Source organism: Bufo gargarizans, chromosome 9 (assembly GCF_014858855.1).
Source record: "Bufo gargarizans isolate SCDJY-AF-19 chromosome 9, ASM1485885v1, whole genome shotgun sequence".
Taxonomy (NCBI): domain Eukaryota; kingdom Metazoa; phylum Chordata; class Amphibia; order Anura; family Bufonidae; genus Bufo; species Bufo gargarizans.
The window spans coordinates 105455479-105473587 of record NC_058088.1 but is presented as its reverse complement, the minus strand read 5'-3'; the positions used below and the strand labels follow the sequence as shown (position 1 = coordinate 105473587).

General features: G+C 44.5%; 1 protein-coding gene across 3 annotated transcripts in view; it reads right to left on the bottom strand.

Annotated features, from left to right (window-relative positions):
- Nucleotides 1-18109, bottom strand: part of ARHGEF9 (Cdc42 guanine nucleotide exchange factor 9) — a 381458-nt gene that overhangs the window by 57738 nt on the left and 305611 nt on the right. For all 3 annotated transcript variants that reach the window (XM_044268649.1, XM_044268651.1, XM_044268650.1), the window contains one exon: nt 14018-14147. In XM_044268649.1, the coding sequence (XP_044124584.1) occupies nt 14018-14147 (130 nt within the window). The remainder of the gene's footprint in view (nt 1-14017; nt 14148-18109) is intronic.

The window sequence follows — 18109 nt, the reverse complement described above, 5'->3', positions numbered from 1 at the left end:
ATTTGCGGGCAATAATAGGACATATTCTATCTTTGACTGGAACGGAAAAACAAAAATATGGAAATATGGATTTTTTTTTCCGGAACCATTGAAATGAATGTTCCGCATATGGACCGTATATGGAACGCAAAAAAGGGCCCGTATATATGGAAACAATTTTTTTTCGTGTGAACGAGCCCTAAGGGCGCTATTACATGTTCTCGGCTGAGCCACCAACTACTGAGCCGCCCCTGCACTTGCTCTGGTTTCCAGTTACACACTAGATCTGTATCTAAATCTAAAATTTTGCCAAGGTGGAGTAGCTTGTTAATGCCACCTCTCTGGCACCAACATAGGGCACATGCTCCCTCTGCCCTCCGCTAGTTACACCTCTGCAGTACATACTGCAGGAAAGCAAGTCTACTTCTCCTTTATACATCAAGGTATGTCCACGTGGAATGTAAAATACAGTGGAAAAATCTACAGCAAAAAGTCTGGAGTTAGTTACATGTGTTTTTTTTGCTGTGGAAATGGCTGTAGATTTTATCCTCCGTATTAGAAAGTGTGACATTTGCAGCATAACTCAGCATGCTGAGGACAGCAAATCTGCATTGCAGGTCAGTTTATGCTGCAGATTTTTAATGTAGCGCCTGGGTGAGATTTTAAGAAATTAGCTGGTTCTGTACACCGCTGTGGATTGTCTGCACAAAACCTGGGGTATCTGTCACATGAGAACCAGCCCTAAGGTTACAGCCAGAATGCTGCAACATTGGCACCAGATAGTAGGGATGGTCCTGCAGATATCAGTGCAGGAACACTGCAGATTTGCAGCAGATTTAAACTTCTGCATTGCAAAGGGTGAAATCCACTGAAGAGAGCATAAATCATGATGCTACAGACTTAAACCACCACTGCAGGTCGAGTTATATTGCAGTACCCCAGTGTGCTACTGCAAATGGTTAATTCTCTACTAACGGGTTAATATCCATTGTTAAAGGGGTTATACAACTATTTGTAACTGGATAGGTCTTTAGCATCTGATCGGTGGAGACCTGGCACTCGGGACCCCCGCTGATCAGTTGTTTGAGAAGGCCCAGTTCTCCTGTGAGCGCTGCAGCCTTCTCGTTTCTTACAGCCTTCTCATTTCTTACCCATGGCCAGTGATGTCATCAGTAACAAATAGTCAGATAACCCCTTTAACAATGAATATTAACCCATTAGTAGCAGATTAACCATTTGCAGTAGCCCACTGAGGTACTGCAATATAACTTGACCTGCAGTGGTCGTTTAAGTCTGTTTGTCGTCCAACAGCTAAAATGGGAACACTGTTTAGTTAATGTGTCTTCAGAAAGATGAAGGCTGGACCCACCCCCTCTGAGGGAAGAGCCTGGGAGTGTAACTCAAGCTAAGGGCTCATGCCCTTGCGGTGCTTTGTCACTGATCCGTTGTTCCGTATCTAATTTTTTTTTCTCTCTGATTTAAGTCCTCTTCTGTTCCGTTATTGCACAAAACATATCCGTATGGTTTTCGTATTTGATAAGTTTTTTGCGGATCGTATACAGAAACAGTAACTTATTAATCACCAAACACATGAGCAATATGGGCTGGGCATAGCATTTCTACAGTATGGATCCGCAAAATACGGATGGAATAAGGATGACATACTGATGTGTTCCGTATTTTTTGCTGACCCATTGACTTGAATGGGGCATTGGCCGTGATTTGCGGACAATAATAGGACATACACTACTTTTTTGTGGAACGGCCATGCAGACAAAAGGAAACGGAATGCACACGGAGTAACTTCTGTATTTTCTACAGCCCCATTGAAGTGAATGGTTCCGCATACGGGCCGCAAAAAAAACCTGAACGGAAGCGGAAAGAAAATATGTTTGTGTGCATGAGCCCTAAGAGAGAGGAAGCCTCTGCATGTGCCTGTGCAGTGAGAGACCTGCTGTAAGGAACCCTCCCCCTTGCATCCCAACAACTACCACCATCTTCTGAGAGACAAAGAAGTACAGAATACACAGACTGTTAAGGGCCAATTTAAATGCAAATGACAGACAGTAAGTACAAGCACTCTTATATAGCTACAGGTCTTACTGCTAGTGTAGAAGGTACATCGCCTCAGGCTCCCGCCACACATTGACCGTGGAATAGTTACCCGTTGGAGGATCTACACCCCGTTGTGGGAACTGCAGTACATATTGTGAATGTGCCCTCCTTTGGTCGACTTGGAAAGTAGTTTCAATCTGAAGAGACTCAGAGTCAGCCATCTTACACCTATAGCAGTTATTCAGCTTTGGTCTTGTGTATGCAGAGTCTGAACTGATTGCTACCAGTGTCTCTAATTATACGTAACTAGTGATGAGTGAATCAAAGTATCTGAAGTGGACTTCAATTCGAATTTCCTCATGCTTTGTGGTAACAAATCCATTTTCACTGAAATGGAGGTAAAAAAAATCATACTCACCTCACCATTTGAGAGTGAAGAAGCCTTTGCGGCCATCTTGATTGAAGATCCGGATGGTGTCATCACGCACCGCAAGAGATTTTGCTCAGTGATGAACACAGCTTCTGAGGGGTTCTATGATAGGGGGTGGCACAATCGCCGTTCCCAGTCATTGCACTCGCTACTTACAAAGAAATGCGCTAAGTAGTTTATCAGAAAGCAAATTTATTTGTGAAACTCGGCGAAGCAGCTGAATCAAATGCAGCCAATCAGCAGCCAGCCCTGTGATGTTAGAGCCCTATAAATAGCCTCAGCCATCTTGGATTCTGCCATTTTCCAGTGTACTTAGTGCGGCAGCAGGCGCTAGGGACAGTGGTAGAAAAGGCTTGAAAACTTATATTTTGTGCAAAAGAGGATTAGAAGTGTAGGGAAAGGATAGGGAGGAATTATTCCACAGTATTGAAGCAGAACAGGGTCCAATAGTGGAGTGTACAGCCTGGGTAACAGGAACAATCCTATTACACCTTGCTGCACTGACTGCGGATCTAAATTGCCATTATACTGATGCTCATTTCAGGTTTGCAATTGATGATACCTCTGTAATTCCATCAAACCGTTCTTGTTGTTGGGGTCTTATGAGCCCTTTTGCAGTGCAGTTATATATATGTTCTAAAGCCTTTTTTTGTCGTGCATTAGTGGGGGAGGGGGAGGAAGGGGCTTATTAGCCGTTGTGTGGTGAAGTGAGAAAATTACAGCCCTTTTTGGCATGTATTAGTGGCCCCAAAAAAGTATTATTTGATGTTCAGCGGTGCAGTTATATGTTCTAAAGTCATTTTTTGGAGTGCATTAGTGGAGAAAAAGAAAAAGGGCTTATTAGCCGTCGTGTGGTGAAGTGAGAAAATTACAGCCCTTTTTGGCATGTATTAGTGTCAAAAAAAGAAATTATTTGCCATTCACGGCCACAGTTATATGTTCTAAAGCCTTTTTTTGTCATGTATTAGTCGGTGGGAAAAAAGGGGCTTATTAGCCGTTGAGTGGTAAAGTGAGAAAATTACAGCCCTTTTTGGCATGTATTAATTTCATTTACATTTACTTATGTGATCTAACAGTATGTCAGACAGAGAATTGACAGGTCCTGCACAGGAGAGGTGCAGAGGCCTAAATGTTTATGGCGCAGGCACAGGTCGCAGCAGAGTAAGGGGGCGTGGCAGCAAGAGTCACTTAGAGAGGCCTGAGCTCCCAGTGTCAGCTAGCGGTCGTGTCTTGACCAGCAACCCAGCGATTCTTGAATGGTTGACTCGATCTTCGACTTTGTCGCAAGTGACTCCCACAGCCAAGAGTCGGTGGGTTCGTCAGGCCCAACCCGTTAGTTGGCATGGCCCGGGAGCAGGCCCTGTGCCGTCACCTGTCTTCAACCTGCCTCTGTTCTTTTCTGTTCCCTCAGCCAGAGAAGTATTATATGCTGTGCGCTCAGCTCCACTATAAAGAGAGGACGAGCTACTAGAGGACAGTCAGCAGCTACTGCCCAGCCAAGATCTGGAGGAGACATCCGCTGCTTCCTCCGGTAGGCAAGCAAGTAGTGATGAGGAGAGTGGCATGGGAGCTGGTGTTGCAAGTGGTAAGGCTCCTGGGTAAGAGACCATTGAGGAGGACATCAGTGACTTGCAGACAGTATTCGATGATGAAGTAGGTGATCGCAATTGGGAGTCGGGTGACGAAGGGGCTTCATCATCATCGGCAGAAGAGGATGGCAGTTTGCGCATGAGGCAGCGGCAGAGCCAGCAAGTCGGTAGCGTGGCCGGGAGTCAGCAGGGTGGCAGCAGTGGAAGGTCGGAAGCCAAACTTGCCCAGGGTAGATCACCTGCTTTACAGGAGCCTACCAGCCCGGAAAGTAGTGGTGTAGCGGTTCACGGTGGCAGTGGCGTTAGCAGTCAGTCAGTGCGGAGTGTTGGGAGTAAAATCACCTACTCGACGGTGTGGACAATTTTTATTAAGCCGCCGGGGGAGGTGCAACATGGCCAAATGTAGAATCTGTGGGCAGAAGGTGAAGAATGGCCAGGGTGCCGATGTTAGCACCATGGCTCTGAGTCAACATATGCAGCATCACCATAAAGTCGCCTGGGAGAACAGTGGCTCCAATGTGGTGGTCCAGCCTGCCACCCAGTGGCATGCACACTATTTCAGGCAGTCAATGCTCCACCACCTCAGCCGAAGGAAGCTGTCTGTCCTTTCCATCATCTGCTGGTCCTGAGGCTTCTGCTCCTCTTAGTCAGTCATTTCGTCAGCAATCGATCACCGAAGCGATTGCCAAGAGACAACAGTATGCGTGTACTCATCCAATGGTGCAGAAGCTGAACTTGCTCCTGCATGACGCACGTGTTCAATCTGTCAAGTGATTCTTGAAGGCTTCCACTCATCTGCAAGACATTCAAAAAATGTCCAGAAAACTTTGCATGCACTTCAGCCACTCGTACACCACCAAGCACACCCTCCTTGAGTTACAGCAGCAGAACGGTGTCCCCCAACATAGGCTGTTATGTGACGTTTCCAAACGTTAGAATTGCATCCTCCAAATGTTGGACCGAATGTACGAACAGAGAAAGGCCATAAATGATTTATTGATGATACAGGTGGACAGAGGTACTCCCCTGTGTAACTTCGATGTTAGCCAGTGGCAGCTCATGCGTGACACCTGCCGTTTGCTCATACCCTTTGAGGAGGCCACTTTATTTGTCAGTCGCCAGGACTACGGGATGAACAACATCATACCACTGATTCATATCCTGGAAAAGATGCTGGTAAACCTGGCTGGTCAGGGGACTGGAGACATGGCGCCTACATCTCACGGCCACTTAAGCCCTGTGGGGGCTGAACTGGAGGGGGAGGACATTGGAGCACAAGCAATGTGTAGCGAAATGGGTGTTTTATTTCTACACAGGTGACAGGAGAGAAGAAGCAAGAGGGAGATGAGGAAGATGAGGCAGGTGACCCAGACACACCTTGGCAGTATGCAGTGGAGATGGAGGCAGGGAGTCCCTCCGAGTCACTTGCGCAAATGGCCAGATGCATGCTCACTTGCTTGCGTAGTGGCAGCCGAATTGTCACCATTCGGCAGAGGGATGACTTCTATCTCACCACACTCTGTCATTGTGCAACTCTGTGGTCTCCTGATGCTGCTGCTACCTCAACACTATGTCACCTTGCCACTCTGTGGTCTCCTGATGCTGCTGCTACCTCAGCACTATTTCACCTTGCCACTCTGTGGCCTCCTCATGCTGCTGCTGCCACCTCCACACTCTGTCATTGTGCCACTCTGTGGTCTCCTGATGCTGCTGCCACCTCCACACTATGTCACTTTGCCACTCTGTGGTCTCTTGATGCTGCTACCACCTCCACACTATGTCACCTTGCAACTCTGTGGTCTCCTGATGCTGCTGCTACCTCAACACTATGTCACCTTGCCACTCTGTGGTCTCCTGATGCTGCTGCCACCTGAACACTATTTCACCTTGCCACTCTGTGGCCTCCTCATGCTGCTGCTGCCACCTCCACACTCTGTCATTGTGCCACTCTGTGGTCTCCTGATGCTGCTGCCACCTCCACACTATGTCACTTTGCCACTCTGTGGTCTCCTGATGCTGCTGCCACCTCCACACTATGTCACCTTGCCACTCTGTGGTCTCTTGATGCTGCTACCACCTCCACACTATGTCACCTTGCCACTCTGTGGTCTCCTGATGCTGCTGCCATCTCCACAATATGTCACCTTGCTACTCTGTGGTTTCCTGATTCTGCTGCCACCTCCACACTATGTCATTGGGCCAATCTATGGACTTCTCATGCTGCTCCCACCATCCCTACTTAATGACCTTTATGACTGGGCAACTATTTTGCCCTTTTGGCCTGTTTGACATCATCATTTATTTGACCTTTCTTCTAATCTGTCAGAAGGAAGGAAAAATGAGGCACACAACTGATCCTGTCTGTGTAGCAGCTGTAAGCCCTGTATGGTCCCATCAGAATTGGCTTATGATTTGGTAGCTAAAAGCAGGAGTGGGTACAAAACACAGATGATATGCAAATATTCAATTCACGTGTCACCTCTGTTTTGGATCCACTCCTGTTTTTTTGGGCATTAGCAATACTGAACTAGATTACTGAACAAATGCTGTCCTAGTAAAGGCGAATGTCCAACAGAGAGGATCCATTTTTGGGGGGCATCGGGAAGGGCAAAATAATCAGTGACGTCAACACAAACTTACTGTTGACACTCTCTCCACTCTGTCGGGGGGCTCTACTTGTATAAGCATTTAATAGAACAAGTTCTGTAGACATCTATGTGGAATCAGCTGATGACTGTGCATAAGAAGTGCGCTCTTTCACGCTAAAGTAGATCTTGGGCCTTTGCTCGGTTCTTTATACCTGACGCTAACATCGACCTGTAAGGCTGAGTTCACACTTGAGTTATTTGGTCAGTTTTGGCCCGGTAACTGCCCAAAGAAGTGAGCAGTGGGAGGCACATATGCAAACTGTTGTAATTCCTACACCGCTCACCTGATTTGGATGTAAATATCCTCAAATTAAAGCTGACAGTCTGCAGTTAAAGCACATCTTGTTAGTTTCATTTCAAATCTATTGTGGTGGTGTATGGAGCCAAAAATGTTAGAATTGTGTCCTCAAATTAAAGCTGACAGTCTGCAGTTAAAGCACATCTTGTTAGTTTCATTTCAAATCTATTGTGGTGGTGTATGGAGCCAAAAATGTTAGAATTGTGTCCATGTCCCAATATTTATGGACCTGACTGTACAAGTAGTACCAGACACATGTAAGAGGTAAAAGTGTGCCTGTCAAAAAACATGCTGCAACTGTGGATTGAGAATTTAAGTTACTTCCTACATTATTTCCTGCTTTAATTATCCATTTTACTAAGTCTAAAACATATTGCAAGTCTTAAAGTTTTATATAGTCTATAAACACTCAGCAAACATTTTGCGTTTTTATTGGTGCATAAATTATGTATTTATAGCAGCATTCCACTGGAAATGAATAAAAAATCACCAGTAAATATCTTAAATTGTTTTCTTATATCAAGATGAGAACAATTCTGTACAACCATTACTGTAACAACCAATCCAGCCTCCATTAATTCTCCCACAGGGGTATAACACGTAGTGTGCAGACTGCTGAATGGGTAATCTGGCTACTTATCCAGAAATATACCTCCCACTCCTCCATCTGAAATAGCTGACTTATGCAAAAGCTGTAATGGGAATGACAATTCCATAGACTAATATGTAATAAATAAATTTAGCCTGTTGAAGAGACGAGCTCTTTAAGGGCTCTTTCACACTTGCGTTCTTTTGTTCCAGCATAGAGTTCCGTCGTCGGGGATCTATGCCGGAAGAATCCTGATCAGGATTATCCCCATGCATTCTGAATGGAGAGAAATCCGTTCAGGATGCATCAGGATGTCTTCAGTTCAGGACCGGAACGTTTTTTGGCCGGAGAAAATACCGCAGCATGCTGCGCTTTTTGCTCTGGCCAAAAATCCTGAACACTTTCCGCAAGGCCGGATCCGGAAATTAATGCCCATTGAAAGGCATTAATCCGGATCCGACCTTAGGCTAAATGTCGTTTCGGCGCATTGCCGGATCCGACGTTTAGCTTTTTCTGAATGGTTACCATGGCTGCCGGGACGCTAAAGTCCTGGCAGCCATGGTAAAGTGTAGTGGGGAGCGGGGGAGCAGTATACTTACCGTCCGTGTGGCTCGCATGGACACGTCATCCATGCGCATGGGGCGCTCTGACGTCATTCTGGAGCGCCCCGGGAGCCGCACGGACGGTAGGTATACTGCCCCCACTACTACTATGGCAACGAGGACTTTAATAGCGTCCTGGCTGCCATAGTAACACTGAACGCATTTTGAAGACGGATCCGTCTTCAAATGCTTTCAGTTCACTTGCGTTTTTCCCGGATCCGGCGTGTAATTCCGGCAAATGGAGTACACAACGGATCCGGACAACGCAAGTGTGACAGAGCCCTAATATGTGTAAAATACATGTCTATATTTAACTGTAGCATGTTAGGCATTTTCATAATATTATTGCAACTCATTTTTACAGGGTTGTCCATCTTATTAAATAATGGCCTATCCTAAGGTTAGGTCATCACTAGATGATTGTCAGGGGTCAGACACTCTACACCCACCCCCCCATCATCAGCTGTTCGACAGTAAATCCGCCACCAGAAGCTCCTGGATAGTAGTGCTTTTGTAATTGCATGTTATAAAAAGAATTGCAAAGCCACTGAGTTATTCAATAAAATATATCTGTATAGCGCCACCTGCGGTTTGTTTTTTCCTATTTCTTTGACCTACTCACTGAGAAGGCCGCACATGCTCAGTTTCATTCTTTAACTGCCTCCTGAGCTGTGATAGGGAGTGCTGAGACACGCCCCCTGAGCTGTGATAGGGAGAGCTGAGACACGCCCCCTTAGCTGCAGCAGAAAAGACCCTCTTCTTGAGCTCTTAGCTTAATATAAATTTTGTAGAGCAATGAATGTGGAGATCCCTGGATCTCCAGGGCTGGTTTTAGCTTTGTCAGAAAGAGGTTGTCATGTACTATATGATGTCTGATTTTTATTTTTTACATTAGTCATGGGATAACCCCTTTAATAAAAGTTGGATAACCCATTTGAAGATTAACTAACTTTTCAAAAAACGTGTGATTGGTTGGTGTCTGAGTGCTGATAACCTCACCAATCCCTAGAATGAGGGAAAAGAAGTGCGCATATAGCACTCTTGTTGCTCAGGACAGAATGAAAGTACACCGGATATTATGGAGGGGTACACATGGCCATACTGGCATTGCCTGGTATCTGCTTTTGTCCCTGGGCTAAGATAATTTTCTGCCCAGCAACAAGAGGTGTATTTTTAGATGCTGGATTTGGAGGGAAAAGGTTTTCCTGCTCTTTGTGGGATCACTGGGCAGAAGTTTGAGTTTGTCAGGTGATTTGCCCATAATTGGTCCAGGCAGGTAAACTATGGTATCCCAGGGTCTGGGGTAGGGTTACCTGAGCCCTAGTAACAAGGGCTGATTGGTGGATGGGTGAGGAAATAGGCTATAAGTATCCGAGCTCCGTGGGCTGGTCTTGCCTTTGATCTACAACTGCCCGTGGATCCGGATCCTTCGTGCCCCTCCCGCCTACACCCCTTTTATTGTTATGTTTGGCCACGGCCTGGTGAAGGGTGATGTAAGGATAGTCATCTCGTGATGGGATGGATTCTGATAGATATATTTATGATAATGGAGCCTGAGTTTATGACTAGACTCATAAATGGTTCATTAAGGTTTGTTAATGTTTGGTTTTAATAAACAGGCCTTGGCCATTTTTACCTCCACTCTTTAGTCGGTGTTTCATTAATGTTTTAATATTATGGTTTAAATAGGTTGAAAGTTAGGCAAAATATGCCATGTATTATCATGGGAATGGACCCATAGAGTTCTATGGCGCCCGTCTCCGGCAGTGAGGAGAGAGAGCATACTATGAACACGCTTTTCTCCCCTCGATCTAGGTATTGGTGGGTGTCTCAGCGCTCATACCTTAACCTATGGCATATCAAAAGCTTTGTGAAAAGTTAGTGTCAGTTAAGGCCATGTCCAGTGCCGAAGCTCCACAATAAATTGCAGTACAATGTAACAACTAACTATAGCCTCCAATGTTGTCATTAAAGGGGTATTCCGGTAGGTAAAATGTATCCCCTATCCACAGGATAGGGGATAACTATCAGATCGGTGGGGGTCCCAGCGTTCTTGAGAATGGGAGCCCCGTACCCCTTCGCACATGCACGTGGCACTGTACGGGGCGTCTGTTCTAAAGATCGTGGGGGTCCCAGTGGTAGGACACCCACCAATCTGAGTTATCCCCTATCCTGTGTATAGGGGATCACTTTACCTAGTGGAATATCTCTTTAAATCTGCCATTACAACCTCCAAGACATTCCATAGTTTAACTGTTCTTACTGCAAAGAATCCTTTCCTGTGTTGATGACTGTATGATGAGAATACAGAAATATCAAGAAGCTCTCTCCCTGCTATCATGGTGACTACACTCTTCAGCTACAAATTTCTACATCCTTAACTTTACAGCTGGCTTTCAAATTAATAAACTGCTTCAAATCTCTCAAAACAATAAAAATGTTTCATCTCAGAAATCTATTTTTCTCAGTGACTAAAATAAAAAAATGCACAAACAGTACCAAGTACTGTATGACGTCCCTGAGTCATACAGCCACTTACTCTCTTCCTCCAGTACCTGTGTTCACCAAGTCAATAACATCCACAAGCAAATTACGCTGAATGATTGCACATAGTCCAAATCAAGCCCAAAAATCCTTATCTCATCAATGTTTCTGTGATACAAAATAAAAGTATTTTGCCACTTTTCCTATGAGAATACATTGTGGCGCATCTCTGCGATAAATGTTTAAAAATGTAAGGCATAATTAATTTGTAAGCAATTTGATTAGACACACTAATAAATTAAATTACGCTTAGGCCTCTTTCACACTTGCGTTGTCCGGATCCGGCGTGTACTCCACTTGCCGGAATTACACGCCGGATCCGGAAAAACGCAAGTGTACTGAAAGCATTTGAAGACGGATCCGTCTTCAAAATGCTTTCAGTGTTACTATGGCACCCAGGACGCTATTAAAGTCCTGGTTGCCATAGTAGTAGTGGGGAGCGGGGGAGCAGCATACTTACCATCCGTGCGGCTCCCGGGGCGCTCCAGAATGACGTCAGAGCGCCCCATGCACATGGATCATGTGATCCATGCGATCACATCATCCATGCGCCTGGGGCGCCCTGACGTCACTCTGGAGCGCCCCGGGAGCCGCACGGACGGTAAGTATGCTGCTCCCCCGCTCCCCACTACAGTTTACCATGGCTGCCAGGACTTTAGCGTCCCGGCAGCCATGGTAACCATTGAGAAAAAGCTAAACGTCGCATCCGGCAATGCGCCGAAACGACGTTTAGCTTAAGGCCGGATCCGGATCAATGCCTTTCAATGGGCATTAATTCCGGATCCGGCCTTGCGGCAAGTGTTCCGGATTTTTGGCCGGAGCAAAAAGCGCAGCATGCTGCGCTATTTGCTGCGGCCAAAAAACGTTCCGTTCCGGAACTGAAGACATCCTGATGCATCCTGAAGGACGGACTGTCCATTCAGAATGCATTAGGAAAATCCTGATCAGTATTCTTCCGGCATAGAGCCTCGACGACGGAACTCTATGCCGGAAGACTATAACGCAGGTGTGAAAGGGCCCTAACTATTGTTTCTTGCAATAAAAGCGGAAGATAATGGAAACTGGCACCTGTTAAAAGAGGAAGAAATAAGGAAAAAGGGACGGAGCCGGAAATAAAATTGAGAGATAAGTTGGAAAATGAAGGGACAGAAACCAGAGAGAACAAGAGCATGAACGAGACATATCAGGCTCAGAGAGAGTGACTAAATGATAGAGGAGGCAGCAAAGAATTATATAAGTACCAATGTGGAAAGCACTAATGCTAGAGGTCGGTAGACAATACAAAGGGCAGTTTTTGGACCCTGAATGTCACAAGAACTATTAGAGTCTCCAGAGTTCTGGTGCAAACTTAGTATTGTAGTGGGAAATACTCTCCTGCTAAATCCATCATTCCAGCACTGCCAGTCCGGTAAACCCAGCTGATCGCTGCAGCGATTCTGTGCCGTACATCCATATGACTGCTGCAGATAATCACTGGCCTGCAATTGCAGTAGTTACGTATGTGGATTTATGGAATGTAATCACTGCAGAAAAGTAGGAAAGGACCGGGTGGGGACCACCAGGGTGTCAGTGCTGTAACGGCAAAGGATTTAAAGGGGTTCTCATATAGATCATCAATATCAGATTGGTGGGGGTCCTGAACGCGGCACCTCCACCTATCAGATGTTTTAGGCTACTTTCACACTTGCGTTGTTAATTCTGGTATTGAGATCTGGTAGAGGATCTCAATACCGGAATTAAACAGATCTGTTTTGATTTTGCACATTAGGATGCGGTTTCGAGAGATAAAAACGGATCCGTCACTAAATACATTGAAAGTTAATGGGTGACGGAACCGTTTTTTGAGGCTACTAAAAGAAAACTTCCATCACCATTGATTACATTGTTTTCAGTGCTGGATAAGTTTTTTTCAGTTTTTATGACAGTCACAAAACGGAATGCTGCTGGAATGGAAGATATCCCGATGCATCCTGAACAGAATGCATGAGGACCAAACGTAAACTTTTTTCCCGGTATTGAGATCCTCTGCCGGATCTCACTACCGGAAAACAACAACGCAAGTGTGAAAGTTGCCTTAGGCACTTGCAACGCTGAAAATTAGATAGTGTACGGAGCTGGAAGCAGACACGGTGTAGTGGCTGTGCTGGGGTAACGCAGCTCAGTGCCTATACAAGTGAATGCAGTACCCTGGCACAGCCACTACACAGTGTATGGAGCTGTCTGCTTCCAGCTGTATACTGTATAGTTTCCAATTCCGTGGCTGCCCAAAACAGCTGATCTGTGGGCATGTCGGCTGCTGGGACCCTACTGATCTGATATTGATGACCTATCCTGAGGATAGTTCATTAATATCTGTAGCCCAGAGAAACCTTTTAAACAGATAAGCATTGTTTATTATATTATATTTTCTGCTGTTATGCTATTTTTTGTTCACTCCCCTTTAACTCTGACTTTATGATGTGTATTTTTTCTATATTATTTTCTGCATTATTTCTCAGACTAGAGAGATATACAACCATGTTCTGAGCTCTCTACTTGAATGTAGTCATTGTAGAGTGGGCCCTCATGCCATGTTTTCATCCGGTGCCCCGTGGTTACTTATTACACCAATAAAAAGAAGAAGGTAAAGTATGAAAAGGCTGAAGAGATGATTTGAGAGCACAAAAGAGTCACGCAAAAAAGAACGATAAAATAATAAAGGGTAGGAAGTATTATCCGAAGGACTCTTTCACGAGCGATACGGATTGTGTCAAGACCTGTTCAGGAAATACTGATGATTTTGCGCACAAGTTGAATCAGTTTTTTCTGCGATTGTGTTCAGGGTGTGCGTTTTTCTGTTCGGATTGTATTTGGATTGCATGTGTTTTTCACACGCATGAAAAACTGAAGAATAACAATCTACATCTCTTAGCAACTATCAGTGAAAAATGCATTGCATCCGGATGCCTTCTGTTTTTCACACAAGCCTTATTCCCTTCTGTAGAGCCAGGGGCTGCGTGAAAAATGCACAATATAGAATGTGCTGCAATTTTTTTTCTGGACGCAGAGATGATGAGTGAAAAACACCCCAAAAAGTCCAACACATGTACATAGACCCATTGAAAGGAATGGGTCAGGATTCAGTCCAGATGCAATGACTTGGCTACATGTATCGAATCCGGATGGAAAACTTGCTTGTGTGAAAGTGCCCTAAGAGGAACACCTGTAAAAATGTTAAATGCCGTAGATGCCAATTCACCTATTTTGCCTTTCTAATTTCACAGATCACTGCTTTCTTGCTTACCTCCCAGTCCAGAACGGATGCTTGCCACTGTGCGATTTTGTCAATATTCTCCAGTCTCCTCTTTCGCTCATTGATCTGTTGAGTGACATTCCTCATGACAGCAAGAGCAGCAGCCACATACCTGTAATCACTGCAGATATAGAAAAAAAAAACATGTATATTTTAATTCTGATGTGAAGACGGTTCCTTGATGTGACGTATGGCTTCTATACTAAGAGCATTGGTAGTATTAGTCATAAAGAAACGGCAATGACAGGTCTACACAATGTACAACCCTTTCTATACTGGTCATTCATTACTAGCTTACATCAGAAAGAAGAAGAAACGACTCCAGATGAGTCACCAGCCCGATCCTAGATCCCAGTCTACAGTGTATACCTTGCATAGAATTTGTGTGGTGCCTGTGGGTCCCCTTGTCTCTTACCTTCTTGGAAGATTCACCCTGGATCTTATGCAACAACTACCATGCAGTGAAGATATAAAATGGTAACATCAATGGGCCACTGTATGACTAAGTACCACAGCACACACATATTAATTAGACTATATTTCTCTTATCTTTCCATGAACACCTACACATTCATCAAAACTGAGCATTTTATTCTTAGGTCCAAGTATAGCACAATCCATAGTGGTAATTCCTAATGGATAACAGCAGTGCTGTCTTTAACGTGGGGCAGCTGTCCCGGCCCCAGTTGCTCCTGGGGGCCCCAAGGCAGCTGCTTCTTGAGCCCCGTTGGCCACTGGAGGACCTTTCATGGTTCCATACTTTATTAACTAAGAAGCAGGACATGTAGGGCATACATGGGTGATCTCCCTGCACTTACTATTATTTCTGGGTGCCGCACAGTTGCGCTGCTGTGGCCCCCGTTACATTCTCCCTCGCTGTATGCTAAGTACAGCATCGGAACACCACGGAGGAGACATCAGCTGGCTGTAGCGCTGTGCAATCGCACCGCAGAATGTCTCCTCCCTGGTGTTCTGATGCTGTTATTTAGAATACAGAGCGGGAGAATGTAACGGGGACCACAGCAGCGCAATGGAGAGGCACCCAGAAATAATAGTAAGTGCAGGGAGATCCCCCATGTATGCCTTACATGTCCTGCTACTTAGTTAATAAAGTATGGACCCATGAATGCCTGCAGCACTTGTGTTCTTTCTCTTGCCCAGGGTCCAATCAATCTTAAAGATGGCCCTGGATAACAGACAAAACAGTCGGACTCGGCCTGATTCCAGCTGATGTGTCTATCATTCATAATGGCCTGAGCCTTGCCTGTCAGTACACACACATGGTAAATATTACTGGCAGGTGAGGCTTGGACTCCTCTGCTACTGTGGGCCCTGTAGCAGCCGCTGGCCCTAACAAAAAGTGGTGTTCCCAGATTTGGGCATTCCCAAATTTCCAGGAACTGTCCCTAATTTTACAGCAAATTCAGTGTCTCCTAAACTGAAAATGGCTGGGGCTTATATAGGCCCTGATCAGAAGTGGTTGTCCCCAGACCGATTTGGGCATTTCCGAGGGTGTGGCATAAATAACCCGAATGTACCTAAACAATGTTGGTAAGTACAAATAGGTAAACTCTAGAAACAGTATAAAGCCAGAAATACAATGTGAGGAGTCATATGAAGGACTTAGTGGGGAAATCCTGAACATGTCATAACGGCTTTTCTCAAGACTGCAATCAATCTACTCCACTGGACCACAACATGCATTACTTGAACTGTAGAAAAAAAGCCTGGAATAACCCAAGGCAATGGGAAACGATAATAGAGCAAATATGCATATTAACAATAATTTCTATGTCTAGGGTTATTATACTATAGGGTGGAATCTCCTAATACACAGAAAGACACAACCCTACCAGATTCTGCTGTTATCTTGCCTGAGAGCAATTTAGGAAATATTTTATCTGCTTCACTGCCTCTAAAATCCAGCTCAGAAGCCCTTGCAAGCACTGAAACGTTATTGAGATTCCTTGCTCTACCTTGAAATGATCGTGTATAAGATATCATTTTATTTATGTACTGACTACTGATGCTCCTTATTCCCATTGCAAAAAATAAAGCGCAGCAAGTATTCAAATGTCATATAAAATTAATAGTTCTGTTAAACACACATTGGATCTCTGAGTATCAATTAATAATAAAATGTTATAAATAATTCAGCCTTAGATTCCTCGCTCCTAATATACTGTAGACGGGACCAGGTTTGGAGACTATGGGGGTCATTTATTTTATGATGCTTTAGATCCCGGTCTTAATAACGTCTATATCTGGCGGTCCGAAGTTACGAAGAGGCGCTGGCCTCCACCTTTGGCGCATCCAGCACCAGTCTAAATGTAAGATAGCTTCCTTGCTGTCTTACATTTAGACAGTTTTCTATGCCTAAAACAGACATAGAAAATGATAAAAGTCGCATATTGCGGCACAATTAACCATTACGCCGCAATCTGAGCCAGAAATACGCCTAATATACGCATATGTCTGGATAATAAACGACCCCCATGGATTTTTCCTATGCACACAAACATATTTTTTGCAGTTCAGATGCAGACCCCTTCCTTTCAATGGGACCGCAAAAGAAACAAACAGCACACCATGTCCATTCTGCAGCCCTGCAAAAAAATAGAACATGTCCTATTCTGTCAATTTTACGGACAAGGATAAGGCAGTTCTATAGAGGGTAGGATGTTCCATTCCACTAATACACACAGCCGGTATCTGTGTTTTGAGAATCCGCAATTTGCATACTGCAAAATAGGCTACATTTGTGTGCATGAGCCCTATTAACTATTAAAACTACTAAGATTGTACTGGATTGTCATGGTGACAAAATCCTTTTAAAGAGCATCTGAAATTAGGTTTCCTAATCCAATCCCTAAAAAAGAGGTTAGGGTACTTTAGTCGACTACAACGTATCACCTGTTAAGGGCTCATGCACACGACCGTTGTTGTTTTGCGGTCTATTTTTAACGGATCTGTTGTTCCGTATCTGAGGTTTTTTTTTCTCTGATTTAAGCCCTCTTCTGTTCCGTTATTCCCCAAAACATATCCATATGGTTTCCGTATGCGATCCATTTTTTGCAGATCGGAAACCGAAACAGTAACTTATTAATCACTAAACATATGGGCTGGGCATAGCTTTTCTACAGTATGGATCTGCAAAATACGGATGAAATACGGATGACATACGGATGTGTTCCGTGTGCGTTCCGTGTTTTTTTCAGACCCATTGACTTGAATGGAGTCTCGGACCGTGATTTTCGGACAATGATACGGAAACAGAATGCACACGGAGTACCTTCCGTTGTTTTTGGGGACCCATTAAAGTGAATGGTTCCGCGTACGGTCCACAAAAAAAAAATGAACGGAAGCAGAATGAAAATATGTTCATGTGCATGAGCCCTAAGTCAGTACATTTTGGTTAAAGTAGCAAATAGAGATAAGCAAACTTCCCAAAATTCATTTGGGGTCCAATTTAGTTGAATTGACCATCAAATTCAATTCGGTCTGAAACTAAAGTGCTTAGATTGCCCTGAAAGTCATGTGTAACACGGCCCTAAGCAGTCCAAAAATGATCCCTTTTTGGTGGAAGGTGCCTTCTTCTTTGCCTTTTGAGCTGTAAAATAACGGCTGCCATTATGCACAATTTGTGCAGGACAAATCCCCCAAAATTCAGACTAGTTGGAAACCAAATCTTTTGGGAAATTTGTAACAAATTCAATTTGTTTAAAATGGATTTTTGCGGTCCAATATGGCATTAGCGCTTGGCCCACCAGAGGATCCTCTGGTTCTCTGGTGGGCCAGTATCATATGATGTCCAGGTAACTCCAGTACAATTTCTGATCAAAACATTTCTTACTGACATAGGAGAAAATGTAGCTCAGAACTGAGGAATGTTCTTTCAGACCCACAGAAAGCCCCAGTCCATAATTCTAACCTCCATGACACATGTCCCATTTCATTTTAGGAGGTTCATCAAATGAACTCATTGATCTACCTACCATCTAGTCATCATGATGGTCCAGTGAGGACGTAAATTAGATTTTCTTTGTTTTATGTTCTGCACTTATACTTGCATTATTAACCAGG